Source organism: Dermochelys coriacea, chromosome 10 (genome assembly GCF_009764565.3).
Source record: "Dermochelys coriacea isolate rDerCor1 chromosome 10, rDerCor1.pri.v4, whole genome shotgun sequence".
Lineage (NCBI taxonomy): Eukaryota > Metazoa > Chordata > Testudines > Dermochelyidae > Dermochelys > Dermochelys coriacea.
In genome coordinates this window covers 11,798,861-11,816,918 of record NC_050077.1, presented here as the reverse complement: position 1 = coordinate 11,816,918, position 18,058 = coordinate 11,798,861, and the positions used below count along the sequence as shown (strand labels likewise).

The window sequence follows — 18,058 nt, the reverse complement described above, 5'->3', positions numbered from 1 at the left end:
CAGAAGCTGCATTTTTTATTTTTCCTGTTCCCCTCTCCCTTGTGTGTTTTTATCTTGCTTCATCTTCTAGGAAGCGGGATCGGACTTTAACAGCAACAATTCTGTCCATCTTAACTTTTTTCCTCTTTTCCCCAAAAAGAATAGTTACCACCATCTATGAGACTTCAAACATGGGATTGTTTTTTCCTCTAAAAGCTCTCTACAGCTCATAGGAAAAGGAACAAGAGATGTTAAAATGAAAGGCTTATTTAATACTTTACATTTCAAATGATTTAACTGTTTTTCCTCTTCTGTATCTTTAACAGAAGGTTAGAAGATTCATAGATTAAGGAGGAAGGAAGGAAACTGTAGGCTGATCTCCTACATCGCACAGGCCATAGAACATCCCCAAAATAATTCCTAGAGCAGATCTTCTAGAAAAACATTTGATCTTGATTTAAAAATTGTCAGCGATGGAAAATCCTCCATGTCCCCTGGTAAACTGTTCCAGTGGTATATTACTCTCACCATTAAAAATGTACATCTTATTTTCCAGTCTGAATTTTTCTAGCTTCAACTTCCAGCCCTCAGATCACTTTATACCTTTCTCTGCTAAACTGAAAAGCTCATTATTAAATATTTGTTCCAATGTAGGGTCTTACAAACTATAATTAAGTCACCCCTTAACCTTCTTTTTAAACTCAATAGGTTGAGCTCCTCGAGTTTAATCACTATAAAGCTTATTTTCTAATCCTTTAATCATTTTCATCGCTCTTCTCCAAACCCTTTCCAATTTATCAACATCCTTGAATTGTGAGCTCCAGAACTGGACACAATATTCCAGCAGTGGTCCCACTAGTGTCAAATACAGAGTTAAAATAACCTCTTTATTCCTACTTGGGTTTAACCTAAGATTCCAATTTTTGCATCCCAAGATTGTATTAGCTCTTTTAGCGACAGCGGCACACTGGAAGCTCTTGTTCAGCTGATTATCCACCATGACTCCCAAATCTTTTTCAGAATCACTGCTTCCCAGGATAGACTCCACCATCCTGTAAGTATGGCCTACATTCTTTATTCCTATTTGTATACATTTACCTGTATTAAAACACATATTGTTTGCTTGCACCCCATTTACCAAGCAATCTAGGTTGCTGATTCGGTGACCTGTCCTCTTCATTATTTACCACTCCCCCAATTTGTGTGTCATCTGCAAACTTTAGTAGTGATGATTTTGTGTTTTCTTCCAGGTCACTGATAAAAATGTTAAATGGCACAGGGCCAAAAACCAATCCCTGCAGGATTGCACTGGAAACTAGAGCACTTAATGGTGTGTTTGCCACTTTAAGCAGGCTAAGGTCTCTGTATACCAAACCCCAAGCCTTGCTTAACACTGTTTAATGCTGGACAATGACTGAGTTATGATAACACCTTTGACCCATATATTCCATCTAAATTAATACAACAGTGGCCACACTCAGATGCCCTGAGGAGATGGTGCTAGGGTATTATCTTCTATGTCTTCATGTGCTTATACAGTGCCTAGCACAATGGGGCCCCAATCATGATCCGGGTGGGGAGAGGTGGTTGTATTAATTTTGATGCAATATATGGTCCCTAACAGCCAAAGATATTAACATGACCCTGAAATTCCCTAACATTAAGCAGTTTTTAACAAAGTTCGGAGTTTGGTATATAGCAATTTTGCAAAATACACAGTCCTGTCTAGCTAAGACAGATGCTTTTCAGTCAGAGGGAAAAAAAGGAGAGAAATTGGAAAGAGAAGAAATAAGGTAGAGAAGGAAAAGAGGCAACAGAGGAGACAAAGTCTCCAGACTAAGTGGTGTTTGGGATTCAGCCAGAGTCAGTAGAGGCGGTGAGGTCTTCTGAATCCCTCTTTCAGGCCCAGTCTGGTCAGGACATCTCTCAGGATGAAGTAGTCCTGGGGTCCCAGGAAACAGTGGGTGTGGCAGGCATGATGGTGAAGCTCGCTGCAGTAGCCATAGCCAATTTTTCTCCCCAAAGTCTCATTTTCAAAGGAGCCCAAAAGGGAGCGATGAGTGGAATAGCCCATCCCCTCATTATTTTGTCCACCAATTAGACCTAATTTCCAACACACCAATTTTGGTTCATTGATTTGCAGTCTCACACAGTTCTTGTTAACAAGATGTGATCTTAACACAATCCTTAAATATCAGGTATCAGTAGGCCTTTTGGTTTCGACTAATTCAGTCCGTCTCCCTGTCATACCTTTTCCCCATCAACATGAGTGGTTATAAGTTACTGTGACATTTTATGAACTTTCACTCTCTTCTTACAGTTAAACTCACCATTAGGGTAAATTTATCACACCGCCCTAGTTGTTTTCTTTAGGATTTCTGAAAATTCTTTTCACCAAGCTCAAGGGGGGAAGAAAAGGGGGGGAGTGGAAAATAGTGAAGATGAATATGATGAGCCACGATCTGGGGCTGATGTCTATGATTCTAGGACAAAGGAAACCCAATGAGGTGGAAGTAGATCAGTGCCTTTATACTGGCCTTAACAGTTCTTTTTTGCCTCCTTGCTTTCTAATAGGGACCAGTGTAGGATAAGGGGGAAATGAAAAATGTATAACAATTTATTATTTCTATAGCACTATTGTTAAGCAAGGCACTTTAGAGACAAATACCATGACAGAACCCTGCCCCATGGAGATGACAATCTGAATGTGTTTGCTGAGAGAAGAGTGGGCTGGTCGTTTCTTAAAGAGACAACTATTTTCAGACTATTTTGTGCACATTTTTTAAAAACAGATGGGTTTATGCAAAACTTAATATAAACTGGAGTCTTTTTATAACTATAAATGCAGAACATGCTGGAAAGTATTTAATACTGCCCTGAAGTGCTGTGAACATAAACATTAGTCTAGTATTATATAAATGTGCATACACACATCCACACACAAACCACATCAGAGTGTGTGCCCCTTATATATAAACGGGGGGGGGGGAGAAGAGACTGTCCTTGTCATATGGACTCTAGGACATATTAACTGCTTCTCCTGATAGCAAAATAACTTACAGAAACTATCAAAAAGCCAGCACTTTTTCCTCCTTTAGATAAAGGACATTTCCTTGTAATTAAACGTCTGTCCAAGCCTAAAGAAGATTAGGGGAGAAAGTCTGACAGGCTCCATTTATATCCAAGACAGAAGTTCTCTGGGACAGCCAAGGAAGTGAGGAAAACAGACAGTGGATGACGGTTTATGACATGGATCTGACTTAATATTTGAGGAGATGGACAGCTCCCAGCTTGTTATAATTCACTCGCTGTTTTAAAAAGAATCCCTGCTGCCTAACTCAAAGGCATTTCCTGTGGAATTTGCAGTCTCCCTTCCCCTTGCTTTCATTCAAGTGGTTGGTTTGTTTAAGATATACATACACAAAACCAGAGAGAGCAGGTTCTTTGAGAGAGTAGATCAGTAAATCACACACATTTGATTTACACAAATGGAGCCTGTGAAGGACATGAAGAAATGTGATGCTAGTACACCGACAGAGCAGAAGTCTTCTGAGCACTCTGGGAAGGAAATCATTTAATCAGCCATATTTTCAGAATCATCTTCCTCACAGGAAGCTGCATGTTCAAGCAGGAAGGGTCCTTTCCTCAATGCCCCTAAAAGGAACTTTCTATTTAAAATAGATTTCTTGAAATAAAGTCACTATTTGATACGTTCTTTAAGAGGAAGAAACGGAAACAGATGAAACAAAGACGTCCTACTCTTCCACATAAAAACTGATTCTGGTTTCAAATCTGCTCAAGGTGACTGACTTCTTAGCAACTTACTTTGGTTCTTCAGACATTTTGAGGGTTCCAAGTTAAGAATGCTTCCTGATCATAAGAGCAGAGGCAATACTACACACTGTTGCTTCAGAGGTATTGTAGTCTGCATACCATGTGTGTCTGGCCAAATCCTAGATCCCCAAAATCCACTTTCACATCATTCCTGTAAAGGTCAGAGTGAAAATCCACAACAGTGAAGAGTTTATTCCAAAAACGTAAGTTATGTCATGCTATCACTGCTGGACCAACTAGCAATTCGCACAGGAAAGAAGAGATGAGAAGAAAGACCTTCCCCAGCATTTCAGATTCTTGGATGCTTTGTCCTCGCATTTGTTTTAGGAGATCTTCCACCCATAGACTTGGCTGCCGGAGCAAAGACATCAGGGAAGGATGCTGGAATTAAATTTTAATCTTGGTTGCAGGGTCCATATCATGTCTCCAAAATGACAAGAGTTTGTGAAGCTTTTGTTGGACGATAGCACCTAGAATCTCCAAACCCTGAGCTAAATACATCACTATCTCTTGGAAGTCCTCACTGAAACCAGAAGGAAGATGAAGAGTTAAAGATGGTATCTTCAAGTGACAAAAATGTTGAAAAGGGAATCCTGTTCCTCTTCTGAATCAAAGATCTGTCTTAAGTAGAAAAGCTCAGATGAACTTGAAGAATTTGATGACTTCTCAACTCCAGATTTAGGATGCCTATGGGCTAAATAATATAGCAATTCTTCCTTCTAATGTTCCTTCCTTTTCAAAGGATGCTCTAAAGAGCAGTCTTAAGGAGGTTTCAAATTAAGCTATATGAGTTTAATGGGCTGTAACAAGGACCCTGGCAGCATTTCTGTTCCTGGCGTTGCTAGGAACTTTCAGGAAAAGAGATGAAAGAACCAACACAATGGGAAGCATGAGCCAAGAAGAAAAATCCATCTTGTGAAGAGTCTGGGCTTCACCTGGAAAAGGAGTGAGACATAGACCCAAGGCTCTAGCCATACTTAAAAAATTCTGGACATATACAACAGGAGTCTCACATCTGAATACTTTCAGACAGACACACTAGTCTTGACTGAACTAATCCAAGGGACCATGGTGTTTGCAGCCAGGCCAAAGGCAAAATGGGAAATACACAGCTTGTGAAAATTTAGCTAAATACATTGCTAAATGCTGTGAAGGATAGTTAACAGATAAGGAATGGACTTTATCAAGGTTTGGGGAGCTGGCTCTTGTAAAAAGAATATATTAGGAAAACAGCTCTCACAAACAGAATTATTAACCAGGAATGTAAACTGCTTTTTGCTAACTAATAGAAAAGAGATGCATTCAGCTGACAAGCAAAATGTATTAATCAAATAATGGAATTTGTTTGTTGTAGCTATAAGTGTGATTAAAAATGAGAAGTTATGTAATCACTATACAAAAGTAGCCAATGGTGAATAAGATTTAGAATGCTGAATTATATAAAACTCTAAAACTGTACTACAGTTAGGTGCTGTAACCTCTGGATGATGACTGCTCTGTATGTAGCAAAAGAAAACAAAAAGATTTGAGAAATGCACTTAATCCACTAGTCTTTAGGTATTCTGCAAATATGTATGACACCAGATAAGAGAAATTCTGGAAGGTTTACAGTGTTGGCCAATATCATATACAATATTATATATAGCACATATGTTTTTGTACAACTACTAATTTTATTCATGTTCAGCTTTTCACCAAATGCTTTTCACTTATGTTAAGCTGTTTAACAAGGGAAAGATGTGAAGTATTGTAATTTCAGTTTTAGGTACAGACACAGAACAAGGACAAGACAAAATTTTGTTGATGTTTGTTGACCTGCACCACGCTATAACTTATGAAGTAGGTCTCTAAGGTTTTGCTGACTTCTGGAACAGTCAAAACAAGATAATCAACTGGTTACAAACTTTGTCATGTTTACTGAAGGTCAGTGCAAGCCTAGTAAAGAATCTTGAAAAACATGTCGAAGAATAAGAAGTAATGCTCAGAAATGGTGAAAACCCTCAACTCTAGTATATACAGAGGTAGAGTGCAGCTCAGATTCTGAGTTAGTTGGCCAGCTGTACTATCATCTCACAGAGAAGTGGTAACGTATTGATCTTCCTTTCTGTGCCATGCTGTTCCAATCTTTGACTAATAAACTAGAATTCATAAAGTTGAGTAAGCCTAGCTATTTGTCACCTCTTGTTATTGAACTGAATTCAACCGTAACATTAGGTTTCTGCAGTCAGTGGCTCAGTTTGTTGGGCTACTGGCCTGTTTTCTCAGCCCACTAAAGATTAAACACCATGTCTGGAGAGTGTTTCCTGGGCATCTATCCTGGTAAAAGCCATGGCACCAGAGAACTCCTGGACCAGTGGAGAGGCAAAGCAGGCCTGAGGCCACCTGGTATGCTGCCAGCATGGAGACTGTTAGTGCTGGTGCCGATGTCATCAGTACCGGACTCAACAGATGCCCCATGACCAGAACTGGAGTCAACAGTATGGGCTCTTGCTGGTCTCGTCATAGTACCAGGGACCAGTTGGACAGACCTGCTCTATCCCATGTGCTGGAGGGAGTACAATGCCGGACAACACTTCTCTGAGAAGATGAGGAGGAGTCTCCCTGAGACCTGGAATGTACCAATTTGTTTTATGGGACCTTTTTCTCACCGCATCAGGAAGAGGAATGACCCCTCTTCATCTTCAGGGAAGCATCAGAACCTGAGTGTGGAGTGAGTTCACTTGTCAGATCTGAAGGCGACTGTTGATCAGAAGAGGGCCTCAGTGCTAAAACAGGCCTCATAGCCTGCTCTAGAAGGTGCTGCTTTATCCCCAGGTCTCTTGCCACTTGAGTCTTCTTTCTGAATGACTTGCAGATGGGGGCACTACTCTTTAATGTATCCCTTGCCAAGACACAGCAAGCATCTCTTGTGAGGGTTACTCTTGGGGACAGCACCCTTACATGATGGACAGTGCTTGAACCCTGGTGAGGGTATCCCACAGAGCAACAAACTAACACTGAACTAAACCTAAGAAACTACTACTATTACAACAACAACAACAAGGAAAATTGAGACCAAAAGTGTGAGGTGAAGACACCACACCAACTCTATCCATGTGCAATGAGAAGGAACTAAGGGGTCGAATTGGTGCCGCCCTTATATGGCCAGGGGAAGGGCTAGGGCTGCAGGCCATGAGCACTGCCCTTCCAGGTACTGCTAGGCAAAGTTTTCCTGCTACGGTGAGCTGGGTGTGCGCACACCTACATGGAATACAGAACTGCTTCTACTCAAAGAAGAACATTTGATGCATTTGTCAGTGTTCACATAACTCTTTCCCACTGAACTGTTCTCAGACCACAAAGCACTTCATGAGTCTCTTGTAGTGAAGATATGCAGAAATAATTTCCCAAGAAGTAGGTCTGACATCAGGAGGACAGTAGGTAAAACTGCTATTTAAAAGATCCAAACAATAGAAGGACAAACCTCGTAATGGAACGCGTCTCTAAACTCACTACCAGCATGTCTACCTGAAACCTTCAGTTCCAGGAAAAGAGGAGACCAAGGCAAACCTGCAGCAACATATTTGGAGTCTGTAGCTTAAGAACTGCCAATGACCAGAGGTCTATTCAAAGAGGACGGTGAGTCTGCAAATCTTTATGCTCAGAGCTTTCAAGTACTGAGCTTTTCTCCAAAGCAACTCATCTCCTTAGCTACTTGGGTTACCTTCCTTTCTAGCACTTTCTTTGTGTCAAGGTTGCAGCAACACATGCCCTGACACTTGTTTATAAACACACAAGACTGCTGCACAATATACGAAGAGATTTATTGGCATTTCTCTGACACTCATCACCATAGCATCTGAGCAACCAATTAAGTTTATAAAAATATGGTTGGAGACAAGCAGAGTGGAAAAAGTTTAATGGTTGGCTGAACTCACTAAGAAGAGTAAGGTACAAGCAGCAGGAAGTATTAAGTCTAAGATCTGGATTTTAGAAAGCTCTCTCTCTCTCCCCATCTCCTGGAGATGACATGCGTGGGAGCTCATCACAGCACATGCTTACAGCAGAAGCCAGCCACGACTCACATGTTTCTAGAACATTAATTTTGTACTCAGAAGGAGCAAAGGAAAAGAGAAGGAGCTAATCACAGTAGCTAAATGGGCCTAGTAATTAAACTTGTTTCTTTCATTACCTACACAGTTGCTCCTCCTAAGTAAGGCCAATTTCTCATAGGCTACATCTCATCAAGCTATCCAAGTGATCCCAAAGCAGTCTTCATTATCCTCTGTTCCTCTAAGCCTTTGGACTGTTATCTTTATTCTACAGTTACCCAGGCTCCACAATACCTCCTGCTGCTTCCGCCTAGAGTATAATTTACTCTATTTACACAACTCACAGCAACACACTCCAAAACAGCGGTGAGATTCCATCATGCGCTATTAACGGCACTTTCCACTACATTAATCAGCAGAGCTGAAGCAGTTTTTTTGCTGCAGTTAATGTGCCCAGTGGAAGCGTGGCAGCGACCCTCTCCTCCTCCTCCTCACCAGCACTATAGGAGGAATTTTCCTCTCCTACCTAGCAAATGTTAGCAACCTCTGAGAGACTCCGTACAATTCAGACACAAGCAAAAAACCAATCCACAGTCAAAAGAAATTGACTTAAATTCACAGATCAGGAAATTCTGGCCTATGGTTCTGTGCATCTCAAGTGCTCCAATTTGCTTAGGTAGTGTCATATATATGATTTGCATCACCACCTATTCTCTACAGTTCCCTGAAATACTGACATACGAGTAACACTAAGCACTGGCTGTGCCTACACTCCCAACAGCCAGAAAAATCAACACTAAGCCAGAGCTGTAATGTTACAATAATGTAACCTTTTATGGTACAATGGCCTTTTATTATTTTTTTTAATAATGGAAACACTGGCACCACAGGAGCACTATACAACTAGAGGGATAGAAATTCAAGGGAAGTGCTAAGTGAAATTGGTTTTGTCTGTTCATTCCTCAGAGATGCAATATGCTGTTGTGTACACATTTTACCCATGTGTTCTCCCCTCCTCTCCACACTCCTCTTTCTAGATCTCCCAGGGCAAACTGAACAAAAACCGGCTCCACAGAGAGCTAAATCTGCTCTCCAGTTCTGCAGGAAAGATGTGATTGCATGTCGCAAATTACCCCCGTTCCATCATTTCCATGCCTGGTTTGTTTTCTGAAGCCCAGTCCTGCTCATACTCAACTACATTAGCAATCAGATCTTTTCCATTAAAAGGAAACTGGGGGCTGTTTGTCAGACTGCAGGATGAATGGCAGATTGAAAAAATGTCTACAATAATCAGTATACAGGAAAGGTGGGAGGAGGTTCCCCCAATCAAAATACAATACCAGTAAAAATTATACTATGAGGATCAGGAAAATGATATTAGTATTGTAAAAGCTCACACAAGCCATTTCATAAAACTCAACCACCATCAACAGCACCTTCACCAAACATATCCAGACCTAATGAATACGCAGACGAGGTCACATCAGTAAAAATTGTTTGGAGAGTGCTACCATACTGGAAGTGGGATGCTGCTGATCAGTTAATTATTAAAGCCCTTTCTTACACCACTGGTACTAAACAGCAAAAGAGACACACTAATGAGGAATAAGTCCATGAGCAGGTAATATCATCACTAACCACACCTTACACTCAACTCTCTTCTGTCAGCCATCAGGTCTCTCACCATAACAATATGAAAACTGGGCTTATAAGTGATTTCCTGCTCCACTACCCAGAAGCGATTAAGATGCTGACTCCTGGTCATGATTTTCCTAAATATCCAGGTAGTAGAGATTCTAAAATCATTCCCTTAGCAACTATTGAGAAAACTCATCAAAGCTCTTTGGAGCAGGGACCCTGCCTTCCTTTATGTTTTTGCAGTGCATATTTTGCAGTCCATACATATGCAGGTAACATATGTCAGCAGGCTCAACCCTAAGACCTTCGGTACCAAAAGCCCAAGACCCTACCACTAAAGCTAAAAGGAGAACTACTTTAGCAGTAGTATACATCCGATGAAGTGAGCTGTAGCTCACAAAAGCTTATGCTCTAATAAATGTGTTAGTCTCTAAGGTGCCAAACTACTCCTTTTGTTTTTACTTTAGTAGTGAGATAGTAGAAGGCTGTATAATTGTTGGGACCAACCACTAGAGGGAGTCATGATCACACACACTAGGCCATTGTATTACATAGGCTCATTTTGGACACTACAGGAAAAAAATAAAATAGATAAATCAGCTGATGCTGGATATGGTTCAAGGAAAAAAGAAAAATCGTATTTGCTTTCTTAAAAAGCACTTCACTGTCAGAGACTCAAGATCCTCTCCTGGGAACTTTCAAATAATCTGTAATGGAAGATTTTAGAATGTACCTGATTGCCTATACTTTAAGACAGAATAAAATATTAGACGGAAGAAAGGAGAACTTGTCAGTTTTAGAAACTGAACTCACAGGATTGTGTCTTAGAAGATTTTAAAAGTTTTAATTTGAGCCAGTTTTTACTGCCTGTTTCATTTGAAGGCGCCTTTGAAAAATCAAAAAGTAATTTTGATCATGTTTTTGTTTTTAAAGTTGAATTGATCCAATTGTGACCAGCATGAACACGCACTTCCAAAGGGCTGTTTTCTCAACAAAAAGATTCCTCCTGGCGATTAATAAATTAGACAAACTCATTTTCTCTGGCAGGCTGTGAGCAGCAGCCTCCAAAATCAATAACTGTTAAACATTACCACCACCACTTTTATTTTTATTTTGGTCATTTGTTTTTGTTTTTTTTAAAAGATATCAAACTGGTTTTCCCCTTTAAACCTCTTGATGACAAACCATGAACCAATTTATCTGTCTGCATCCAGGGGATTTTACCCTGGGCTAATAATTTTAACAACTGGCTAAACAGATTCAGTAGCACTTAAAGAGTATTTATACTAAGCTTTTATTGCCCTGCTTGAATCCTGCATGTCATTAATAAGGGAGGGCACAGATGATCATCCCCTGAACCAGAAGCTACCGGACACTTCAGGAGACACGTTAGTGAAAGTGGCCTGAGATTAACAGAGGATGTTTAACCACTGCTGAGCTACAGAATATTTGACTGCTGTGTTTTCAACATGTTTATGCTTAAAGTGGAAACGTTGTACGTTGCTGTTGCTTGGACATGTCAGCCAACACTTTGGCAACGCAGAAAGCCACAAACCCAAAAAACCTTGTAAATACATGTTGTGGTATTGCTTCTAACAAGGACAGACATGTAGATTCAAGGAAACGCAGTGGCTTGGGAAACAGGAGAGAACACACATGGGTTGAGGGTGAGAGCACACTCTACAGCAGAATCACATTTCCTTCTCGCAATGAGCAGCCATGCTTAATAATATCGCCACCTGTAATCATCTCAGCCTGCGAAGTAAACAGATACTGCCTGGCAAACAAACTCAGTCCTCTCATGAAACTCCTAAGTATAGTAACTTTAAAGGTTGTGTTGCATCAAAATATACTTTTCTAATCTTGGCTGTAGCAGTAACAGTATAGACAGCCGGTCTCTGGAGAGGGTCCAAGAACAAAGGACTCAGTCATTATTTAGTTTGTAAGCTCTTTGGGAAATGGACCATATTTTTATTCTGTGTTTGTACAGTGTCTAGATCAATTAGGTCCTGGTCCATGATTGTGACTCCTTACAAAATAAGTAATAATCCCAACAGAAGAGCTCAATCAATTATAAGAAATCATCACAGGCCCACTACTGAATGAGGTATATTTTAGATTCATAGATACTAAGGTCAGAAGGGACCATTCTGATCATCTAGTCTGACCTCCTGCACAGCGCAGGCCACAGAATCTCACCCACCCACTCCTATGAAAAACCTCACCCATGTCTGAGCTATTGAAGTCCTTAAATCATGGTTTAAAGACTTCAAAGAGCAGAGAAGCCTTCCTCAAGTCAACCATGCCCCATGCTACAGAGGAAGGCGAAAAACCTCCAGGGCCTCTCCAATCTGCCCTGGAGGAAAATTCCTTCCTGACCCCAAATATGGCGATCAGCTAAACCCTGAGCATATGGGCAAGATTCACCTGCCAGATACTACAGAAAATTCTTTCCTGGGTAACTCAGATCCCACCCATCTAATATCCCATCTCAGGGGATTTGGCCTATTTACCCTGAATATTTAAAGATCAATTACTTACCAAAATCCCATTATCCCATCATACCATCTCCTCCATAAACTTATCAAGTAGAATCTTAAAACCAGATAGATCTTTTGCCCCCACTGCTTCCCTTGGAAGGCTATTCCAAAACTTCACTCCTCTGATGGTTAAAAACCTTCGTCTGATTTCAAGTCTAAACTTCCTGGTGGCCAGTTTATACCCATTTGTTCTTGTGTCCACATTGGTGCTGTGCTGAAATAATTCCTCTCCCTCTCCTGTATTTATCCCTCTGATATATTTATAGAGAGCAATCATATCTCCCCTCGACCTTCTTTTAGTTAGGCTAAACAAGCCAAGCTCCTTAAGTCTCCTTTCATAAGACAAGTTTTCCATTCCTCGGATCATCCTAGTAGCCCTTCTCTGTACCTGCTCCAGCTTGAATTCATCCTTTTTAAACATGGGAGACCAGAACTGCACACAGTATTCTAGGTGAGGTCTCACCAGTGCCTTGTATAACGGTACTAAAACCTCCTTATCCCTACTGGAAATGCCTCTCCTGATGCATCCCAAAACCGCATTAGCTTTTTTCACAGCCATATCACATTGGCAGCTCATAGTCATCCTATGATCAACCAATACTCCAAGGTCCTTCTCCTCTTCCGTTACTTCTAATTGATGCGTCCCCAATTTATAACTAAAATTCTTGTTATTAATCCCTAAATGCATAACCTTACACTTCTCACTATTAAATTTCATCCTATTACTATTACTCCAGTTTACAAGGTCATCCAGATCCTCCTGTATAATATCCCGATCCTTCTCTGAATTGGCAATACCTCCCAGCTTTGTATCATCTGCAAACTTTATTAGCACACTCCCACTTTTTGTGTCAAGGTCAGTAATAAAAAGATTAAATAAGATTGGTCCCAAAACCGATCCCTGAGGAACTCCACTGGTAACCTCCCTCCAACCTGACAGTTCGCCTTTCAGTAGGACCTGTTGCAGTCTCCCCTTTAACCAATTCCTTATCCACCTTTTGATGTTCATATTGATCCCCATCTTCTCCAATTTAACTAATAATTCCCCATGTGGCACCGTATCAAATGCCTTACTGAAATCTAGGTAAATTAGATCCACTGCATTTCCTTTATCTAAAAAATCTGTTACCTTTTCAAAAAAGGAGATTAGGTTGGTTTGGCACGATCTACCTTTTGTAAAACCATGTTGTATTTTGTCCCATTTACCATTGACTTCAATGTCCTTAACTACTTTCTCCTTCAAAATTTTTTCCAGGATCTTGCATACTACAGATGTCAAACTAACTGGCCTGTAGTTACCCGGATCACTTTTTTTTCCCTTTCTTAAAAATAGGAACTATATTAGCAATTCTCCAATCATTCGGTACTACTCCTGAGTTTACAGATTCATTAAAAATTCTTGCTAATGGGCTTGCAATTTCAGGTGCCAATTCCTTTAATATTCTTGGATGAAGATTATCTGGGCCCCCCGATTTAGTCCCATTAAGCTGTTTCAGTTTCGCTTCTACCTCAGATATGGTAATATCTACTCTATATCCTCATTCCCATTTGTCATGCTATCATTATCCCTAAGATCCTCTTTAGCCTTATTAAAGGCTGAGGCAAAGTATTTGTTTAGATATTGGGCCATGCCTAGATTATCTTTAACCTCCACTCCATCCTCAGGTGTTAAGCGGCCCCACTTCTTCTTTCTTAGTTTTCTTCTTATTTATATGGCTATAGAACCTTTTACTATTGGTTTTAATTCCCTTTGCAAGGTCCAACTCTACTCGACTTTTAGCCCGTCTCACTTTATCCCTACATGTTCTGACCTCAAGTAGGTAGCTTTCCTTGCTGATCCCTCCCATCTTCCACTCCCTGTATGCTTTCTGCTTCTTCTTAATCACCTCTCTAAGATGCTTGCTCATCCAGCTTGATGCTTGCTCATCCAGCTTGAGCTATTTCTAATAGGTTAAGTCTGCATGGGATGCCAGGATCAAGACAACAACTTCTGCAATTCCAAAGTTAAAGTAAATTTCTTCCCTTCATGTCATATCTCCAGGAAAAGTTAAACAAAACAAAAAACACAACCTCTCCTTTTTCTGGGTGTCTGAAGCAAAATATACAATTCATAACAATTCATACCTTTTGATGTAGATGATCTATCCAGATAGGGAGTCAAACTGAGAGTTACTTCAAGGAACCAGATCTTAAAGTATTTCCTGCAGAAATCCCAGGATATTGGTCCTCAGGCCAACGTGGTTTGATCAGACTCAGTAACCAAAAAAGCAGAATTGACATGTTCCCCTCAAACCAGTTCTACATATTCGGGTGCAAGAAACAGTGATGGATATTCAGGGAGCTCAACAGTTCAAACTCTGAACACTGTCACTTAGAACCTGGACTAAACCAAACTTAAATCAGGGGTCTAACAGTGATTAGCGCACAAGACCACTTGTTGCAAAATGCAGCAGATGCACTGATTATATCTTCCTCATTCCCACACCAGTGTAAAATACCACAGTGCCTATAGAGTCCAGTTATGGTGGCAGAGTCTGGATAATTTTATACCAGCTATATCATGGCAACAAATTAGCTTGCAAAAAACACTCCCAACCCCAAATTCAGCAAGAGGGCTGAAGGTGCAGTAACCCAGGCTCCTCTGAATGTCTAAGAGTAGCCTACTATCAGAATGCCACTAGCTGAAGCCAGAAATTCAAAGTCTTCTCCCATCACCTGCTAAGACAAATTTCCAAGTCTTTGAAGTGATCTTTTCTACTAGCCTAATCACAGTCACACGGACCCAATGATTCTTAATCTTCCTCTACATTCAGGTGACTAGTCTGTTTAACTTTAATATCCCTTTTAAAAGTGAATAAGGTTGGGAAAGCAGCTCACATTCCATTTGCATCCTGAAATCATTTCAGCCAAGGAAGTAAGCATGGATAAAAGTGCTTCACACATTTCTACATCTCCAATCCCCAAGACCCTTCCAAAATCTATGGTGTTCCTTTAAGTCACAGTCACAAATGTAACCTTCACCACCAGCATAGTAAAGATAATAACGATACAGAAGATTTCTTGGAGGCAGTAGGACAAAATGAAGAGCAGCAAGTACAAAAAGTATCTGGCACTGCAGCCTTTTATTTTCTATTTACTTGTATTAAAAGTAACAAATTCCTGCAACACAACATCCTTTGTTGGCAGCACCTACCTGTTTGTGATGGTAGAGTTCTGCTCTTTCAGCACAAGCTCCCTCTGTTGCAGGGCAACAATCTGCCTTGAGAGATCATCAGGGGTCCTAAACAAAATAATAATGGAAAGAGTTAACGAACATAGACATGCCAGTGGCTGAACAATTAAGTCCCAGGCATGACCATATAAAAATAATGACAGAAAGGCAGACAAGATTGTTGCTATAGGCTAAGGCTGCCACAGTCCATTACAACAGCTGAACTATCACAGGTTTGTGTATTGTCAAGCACGCACAGCCAGTTGTATTTATTTGGACATCAAGTCCCTGGTGCACTCTAATCTACCCCCTTCCAATGAAGAGGGCATCAGCCCCATCACTTCACACCAAATCAAGCCTTAAGGGTCTAAGAGACCACATTTCCTATCCTAAAAGCTAGTTACGTTTCCCTGCTTGAGAAGAGCGTTTGCCAAAAAGTGCATTGCAATTATCTCTGCCCATACCAAATGCCACAGAACAGCTCCTTCCATTTAGATGGCCAATGAGCACATATGCTATAGGAAAGTGCATACTCTAAAGAGAGTCTTCTTATAGCACAGTGGAAGTAGATGGTGTACACTGACTTTATACCAGAAACAGTCTCAAGACCTAGAATTCACTTAACAGTGTTGCCAAACCGACTAAACATTCAAGATAGCCAAAGACTGCAGATTCTACTTGGTTTACTTTTTAAAACTCAAGCAAGTAAAAGAATTTCAATTCCTGACTAAAAAAAGAGACAGAAAATGAATCTTTGAGCCTGCACACAGAGGTTTTGATACACTGAGCAGCACTGCCCTCTACTGGATGGAACACGTCAGGCTAGCTCATATAGCTGAGCTTGAAGAGGAGAGAGAGAATTTTTAACACATCTAGTAAGCATTTGTTTTTGGAGTTAAAGGCTTTGCACCTATTTCCAGTGCTGCATGCAGAAGAGTCACAGGGTAACAGATGTGAATAAATGGTGGAGAGCCAACTTCACTTGCTCCCATAATCTGAAGAAAAACAGATTTAATAGCAAAGACTACTTTTCCTCTTGCTATTCAGTTCTCTAATTTCCAATCTGCAGAAACCAGGCTTCAGCCTCTGGGACTCTGATCCAATTCACAAGAAATGCTGATTCTCTTTCCCCACTGGCTACCTAGAAAGTCCTGGGCTGGGGTGGGAATAAACAGAAAAAAGAGATATGATAGGGGAATTATAATTGACAAGGGGAATTTGCTTTCATACAAACCAATTATGTTCTCCTTTCCACTACCTCCTCTATCACTTAGTGGTGGTTCCGTAACAGAACTCACTAGACTGAGCAGACATGAACCTCTGCCATTTGACAGGGATATAATCTTTTGAAACCCTGGCTCATGTCTTGTAAATAAGGCCAGGAAATAAATAGCCTCTTACCAGAACTCCTACGTGTCACACATATTACATGGCGCCAGAAGTAAACTGTATCTTTGGCAAAAATAGAGCAAATTAAGCCATCTGAATCTCCCAACTTGGAAGGGAATGAGGCAGAGAACCCGGGAGGGATGGGGAATGGCAGCACTTCCAAAATTTAGTGGGAGCAAGGAGCAGTGCAGAGAAATCAAGAGAGACTGAAATCTTCCACATGCACATATGTGGCAGGTTCAGAGACACTGAAGATCTAAATTCATTCCAGTGACAGCATAAAAGGGGAAGGGAGAGGAACCAAGAAAGATGAGTCTGTAAACCTACAGATTAAGGCCTTGTCTACGCTAGGGATTTCAGCCATCAGTGACAGGTCTCCAGTGTAAACCCCTACACCGTAGACAGGCAAAAATGGTGTAAGCCACTATTTGTACCCCTGCCTGATACTGGGATAAGTTGCATCCATGCAAATCCTCCTAATAGCAGATTTGCCTGCCTGCAGTAGATGTTTCCACTAGCATAGTTACACTGGTGGCTACATATCCAGGATAAATCACCACTGTAATCTAAACTTGTCTATTCAAACATTTCATGAATTCATACCCTGCAAAAATGTCACCTGGGAAAGACAGTTTCAAGAAATCAGGTGCAAAGTGAAACTATTGATCATTACGGATCTTTGTATGGAAGCTAAGACATTCAAACTTAAACAATTAAAAAGATGGACCAATTAGAGTGCAAATTATTTGGTGTGTTACATGCAAAAAAATGATGTAGAAAATATAGCATGTGATCAAGTAATTATAGATTATCATAACACACACAAGGAAGATGAATCACATTTATAAAGGCAACCTTCATTCTGAAATTTTCTAATTTTTGAATGCCTGCCTTTGTACTATTAATATTTTTTTTTAATGTTAGGAGAGGCAGGGTGTGTGTGTGTTCTGTAATATACTGTTTTTTATAAAAAGCTAAATGAAAATCAGAAATATCATGTTGGCCATATTGCATTTGTATTAGCAAAGTTCAATCATTCATAGATTTTAAGGCAAGAAGGGACCATTAGATCCTATCAGCTAACCTCTTGGGTAACACGGGGCACAGAATTTCATCCAATTACTCCTGTACCAAGCACAAAAACTTTGTGACCTTTAGATCTTCAGCACAGCTCCTGTCTCAATCTCCCCACCTGCTCATCACCCTTCTCTATTTCAGACAAGCTGCATCTTTTTCTGTGCTGCCTTGGCACTAACAGAGGGAGCACTGAAAGACTAGGAGGGACCATCTCCTGGCTCTCAGTTCTGGTGCCCAGTACTAGAGCAGCCCCAACAATTAGGAGAAGCAATTATAGAGAAAACTCTGCTCAGCCCTGGGATGGAGCATGCTCTGTAAGGAAGGTGCACGCTCAGGCTGGTCAACACAGAGCTGTAAGT

The 18,058-nt window shown here is 40.6% G+C and overlaps 1 protein-coding gene across 12 annotated transcripts in view; it reads right to left on the bottom strand.

Moving 5' to 3' along the window:
- Positions 1–18,058, bottom strand: part of MAD1L1 (mitotic arrest deficient 1 like 1) — a 551,618-nt gene that overhangs the window by 480,400 nt on the left and 53,160 nt on the right. For all 12 annotated transcript variants that reach the window (XR_006274883.1, XM_038419935.2, XM_043494295.1 and 9 more), the window contains one exon: positions 15,216–15,302. Coding sequence is in view for 11 of the 12 variants with exons in the window: in XM_038419935.2 (XP_038275863.1) it covers positions 15,216–15,302 (87 nt within the window). In the remaining variant the exon portion in view is untranslated. The remainder of the gene's footprint in view (positions 1–15,215; positions 15,303–18,058) is intronic.